The sequence below is a fragment of the Colobus angolensis genome, unplaced genomic scaffold, assembly GCF_000951035.1.
Source record: "Colobus angolensis palliatus isolate OR3802 unplaced genomic scaffold, Cang.pa_1.0 Scaffold77, whole genome shotgun sequence".
Classification (NCBI taxonomy): domain Eukaryota; kingdom Metazoa; phylum Chordata; class Mammalia; order Primates; family Cercopithecidae; genus Colobus; species Colobus angolensis.
In genome coordinates, this window is record NW_012121487.1 from 2,295,785 (window position 1) to 2,300,894 (window position 5,110).

General features: G+C 42.1%; 1 protein-coding gene across 2 annotated transcripts in view; it reads right to left on the reverse strand.

Moving 5' to 3' along the window:
* Positions 1-5,110, reverse strand: part of ASH1L (ash1 (absent, small, or homeotic)-like (Drosophila)) — a 251,011-nt gene that overhangs the window by 15,559 nt on the left and 230,342 nt on the right. For both annotated transcript variants that reach the window (XM_011928346.1, XM_011928345.1), the window contains exons 16-17: positions 3,430-3,587; positions 1,656-1,808 (exon numbers count right to left, since the gene is read on the reverse strand). In XM_011928346.1, the coding sequence (XP_011783736.1) occupies positions 1,656-1,808; positions 3,430-3,587 (311 nt within the window). The remainder of the gene's footprint in view (positions 1-1,655; positions 1,809-3,429; positions 3,588-5,110) is intronic.

The following is a 5,110-nucleotide window of genomic DNA, read 5'->3' on the forward strand; positions in this document are numbered from 1 at the left end:
CACTGCAGATAACTTGAGGTCAGGAGGTTGAAAACGGCTTGACTAACATGTTGAAACCCCATCTCACTACCAAAAATACAAAAATTAGCCACGCATGGTGGCACACACCTGGAGTCCCAGCTACTCAGGAGGCTGAGGTGGGAAAATCATCTGAACCCATGAGGCGGAGGATGCGGTAAGCCAAGATTGCACCACTGAACTCCAACCTGGATGACAGACTGAGACCCTGTCTAACACAATAAAAATGAAGGCCGGGCATGGTGGCTCACATCTGTAATCCCAGCACTTTGGGAGGCCGAGGTGGGTGGATCATGAGGTCAGGAGTTCAAGACCAGCCTGGTCAACATGGTGAAACCCTGTCTCTACTAAAAAATACAAAACTTCACTGGGTGTGGTGGTGTGCACCTGTAGTCCCAGCTGCTCAGAAGGCTGGGGCAGGAGAATTGCTGGAACTCAGGAAGCGGAGGTTGCAGTGAGCCGAGATCATGCCACTGCACTCCAGCCTGGGCAACAGAGTGAGACTTTGTCTCAAAAAAAAATAAAATAAAATAAAATAATAATAATAATAAATACAAAAAGTACTGGCCGGGCACGGTGGCTCACGCCTGTAATCCCAGCACTTTGGGACGCCGAGGTGGGCGGATCATGAGATCAGGAGATTGAGACCATCCTGGCCAACACAGTGAAACCCCGTCTCTACCAAAAATACAAAAAAATTAGCCGGGTGTGGTGGCAGGTGCCTGTAGTCCCAGCTACTAGGGAGGCTAAGGCAGGAGAATGGCATGAATCCGGGAGGCGGAGTGAGCCCAAATCGCACCACTGCACTTCAGCCTGAGCAACAGAGTGAGACTCGGTCTTAAAAAAAAAAAAATTACTATTACTCTGTTGGGTATGGATCCAATTAAATTCCAGATACTGAATAATTTAGTACTGTACTGTGAATATTTTCTGTAATTGATTTTTCCTGTAACAGTTACTCTGTATTATGAAAATGGAATTTATGGTGAGGGGCCACTTCTCATTTGCTACCATACTTAATTTCTGGCAATTTCACTAGAGAGTAAAAAAGGCTGTGTTTCATGCTCATAATGCAGTGACATGGTAGATATACTTACTGCAGTTTCATGTTCAGTCATGAGCCTACTTGAGAATGCAGGACAGACATGGTGGCTCATGCCTATAATCCCAGAAGTTTGGTAGGTCGAGGCAGAAGGAGCGCTTGAGGCCAGGAGTTCAAGACCAGCCTGGGCAACACAGCGAGACCTCCATCTCAAAAAAAAAAAAAAAAAAAGAGAACGCAGAGAGTGTGATTTAATTTGGGAATGTAAATGGAATAGGTGCCTCAAAATTCAAAACTTTAAGTCTTACATCTTAGGGCAGTTTGGTCCCCATTTTCCTCTTTACATCCTTAGGTTAACAAAACTGCAAAAAGTCACTATAAAATCAAAGAGAATCAGGAGACAGAAAAAGAAATTAAAAAGAAAAGAAATGCCCAGGAGCTGTGGCTCACACCTGTAATCCCAGCACTTTGGGAGGCCTAGACAGAAGGATCACTTGAGCCCAAGAGTCTGAGACTAGCCTGGGCAATACAGCAAGACCCTATCTCTATTTATTAAAAAAGAAAAAAGAACGAATTTGAAGGTGGTTATAGTCACCTTTATAAGAGATGATACCATCACAAATTTCTTTGAAGATCTGGGCTAGGCGGGCTGCCCGAGCCACTTCAATATTTTCCTCTGCAGCTGCCAACCGTCTTGTTCGAACAGATCGAGCTGTCTGCAGGGCAGAGAACTGGGTCATGAAGACATCTGGAAGAATAAAGTGAAAATTAAGTTTCAGGAAACAAGGAGCTCTATCTACATGGCTTTCTCTTTCCCAATGGATTCCTGCCATTTGCTCTACTTTCCCCTGAAGTGATTAAGTAGATTAGTGGGCACAGAGTTCTTTCTATCTTCTGTAATGAAAAATCAGGAAACACTGGAATTTACTGGAGACAAAATACTGCAAGAGGGACCTTAACTTAGTGCTCAAATGCAATACAGTACAGTAGTTGTAAGTCTGGGCTTCAAAATCAATCTATCAGCATCTGAATTCTGGCATCACTGCTTATCAGCTGTGTGATCTTGGGCAAGTTATTTAACCCGTGTGTCAGCTTCTCAAACATAAAATGGGAATAATGGTAGTACTCCCCTCATGAGGAAATAATGCAGGTTAAATGACCTAATGCCTTTAATGTGTTTAGCTCAGTACCTGACATGTAAGTACTCTGTAAATGATATCTGTTATTATCAGAAGCAGCAAACTAGTTAGGATATAAGTTCAAAGAATTTATGCCAATCAAATCATTGACAGGATGTAAGATTCTGGACAAATTTTTATATCTAGTTAGCATTCAGCATATCCCTCACACATCACACAGAATTCCTTCTATCTTTTCAGGGGAAGAAGGAAAGGATAAAAAAAAGAGCATGATCTTTTGAACACTGTTTTCAGTTAGAAAGGATGCTTGGACATGCTAGTTCCTCTGCTTTCAGTCTCTTCTGGATAATATCTGAACCCAGGAGTGCTGTTATATTATTCATTCATGAAAGTAGAAAAAGGAAACCTGATGGTTTGTGAGTACAGTGCTAATCTGAATTTGAGAAAAAAAGGTCTTCAAACTGATAATGACCTGTCCTCCACTGAATCTGAATGTGAGAAATGACCCGTCCCCAGCTGAATCTGAATGTGAGATAGAAAGGTCTTCAAACTGATAATGACCTGTCCACCCACTGATAATTACCCGTCCCCCACCCCAATTTCCCCAGTGGATTTGGTATCACTATTTACTCTGTCTGCAAGTTATTTTCAAGGTAGGAAGTAACAAAGAGGGCCCACTATCTATCTGATACCTAATGACTATTTCAGACTATAGGTCACGTTTGAAAGGCTGTAGAAGGAGGTTTCTTTCTATTCCCTAAAGAGAGGAAAGTTGAAGAACTGGGATGGATAGCTTACTACTGACTGATGAGTATATATTTGGATCATAACTTTTTTGTTCAATACTAAAAGGAGTTGTTAAATAGATTATCTGCTGGAAAGCAACTAAAATAAATTAACAGAAATGTTTCAGCTGGGTGTGGTGGCTTACGCCTGTAATCCCAGCACTTTGGAGGCTGAGGCAGGTGAATCACCTGAGGTCACAAGTTTGGAGACCAGCCTGGCCAACACGGTGAAACCCCCTCTCTACTAAAAATACAGAAATTAGCTGAGCACGGTGGCAGGCACCTGTAATCCCAGCTACTCGGGAGGCTGAGGCAGCATAATTGCTTGAACCCAGGAGGAAGAGGTTGCAGTGAGCCAAGATTGTGCCATTGCACTCCAGTCTGGGCAACAAGAGTGAAACTCTTATCTCAAAAAATAAAGAAAGAAATGTTTCAAATGCCTTACCAGACTTGATATTCCCATCATCTCGGCAGATCCCATTCCAACGGGTATATAATGATGCTGAGTGAATATTATCACTGGTGTGCTTTACTTCCTCCTGTTTCTGACGAATCTTCTCCCAGTTTCGGACCAAGAATACATGATGCTTTAATACAAAGTTCCTGCAAGGAAGGAAAAAAATCTTCCTTTATTCATTAATTAAATAAGCATTTATTACAATTACATGTCTACTCTGTGGAAGTCATTGTTAGATGATATACGTGAACTGAACTGTTGTAAAGATAATTATATGGGCAAAGCATTATTCAATTTTGTATCTTGACTTTTTTTACATTACGTAAAACATGTAATATTTACATACATCTGGCAAGCAACAATTAAAGGCTGCAAAAATGGTGGCAAGTGAAACAGCCTGACCAGAAGGCAGAGATTTATTTGTACAAATTCTAAATATAGTTGTCAAGATGAAGTAGGGTCTTAGGATCTGCTATAACAAGGAGAACTGGACTGGCAAATAAAGGCAAAGATATGTAACATGGATAGGCACTGGGCAAACTATGTTAGGTGCAGTGCTGCCATATGGTTCCCTAAACTTACTATTTTTTTTTTTGAGTTGAAGTCTCCCTCTGTCACACAGGCTGGAGTGCAGTGGCGTGATCTCGGTTCACTGCAACCTCCGCTTTCCGGGTTCAAGCGATTCTCTTGTCTCAGTCTCCTGAGTAGCTGGGGTTATAGGCGCCTGCCACCAGGCCCAGCTAATTTTTGTATTTTTAGTAGAGACGGGGTTCCCCCATGTTGGCCAGGCTGGTCTTGAACTCCTGACATCAGGTGATCCGCCCACCTCAGCCTCCCAAAGTGCTGGGATTACTGTGGTGGCGTGAGCCACCGTGCCTGGCCCTGGTTTCCTAAACTTAAATGAGTTATGTGTATCTTGACTGATCCTATACGATTTGATGATTCCATTATTCAATTTCCACAACAGGACATATGTAAATGATGTGATCTTGGATAAATCTCAAGGTATATGTCTCACTTCTCACTTAAATGGAGATCAGACTAATTTTCTAGTTCCTGCACATTGGAATCCCCTGGGAGACTTTATAAACTACTGATACCTGGGTTCCACCTCTGCAAATTCTGATTTAAGCGGTCTAGGGTGTGGCCTGGGCCTTGGGAGTTTTTCAAAGCTGCCTATGTTAACAGGCAGCCAAAGCAGAGAACCACTGGACTGGTTTTTCCGAAATTTAAAATTTCTATGACTCAAAGGGAAATAGAATGAAAGGGGCTAAAATTACACAATGGTTATAAATTAGGATAAACTTTCAACAAATAGGACATACTCACTTGTTTGCTTCCAAAAGGGACAATTCTTATCTGAATACAGGGAACAGCAGAAATTACCACCAAAGATCCTTTCTATTGCTCTGTTAACATGTCAACAAAGCAGGCATTCTGTTTTTTTTATTTTTTTATTTTATTTTTTTTTTGAGACGGAGTTTCGTTCATGTTGCCCAGGCTAGAGCGCAATGGCGCGATCTCGGTTCACTGCAACCTCTGCCTCCTGGGTTCAAGCAATTCTCCTGACTTAGCCTCCTGAGTAGCTAAGATTACAGGCATGCACCACCATGCCTGGCTAATTTTTAGTAGAGACGGGGTTTCTCCATGTTGGTCAGGCTGGTCTCAA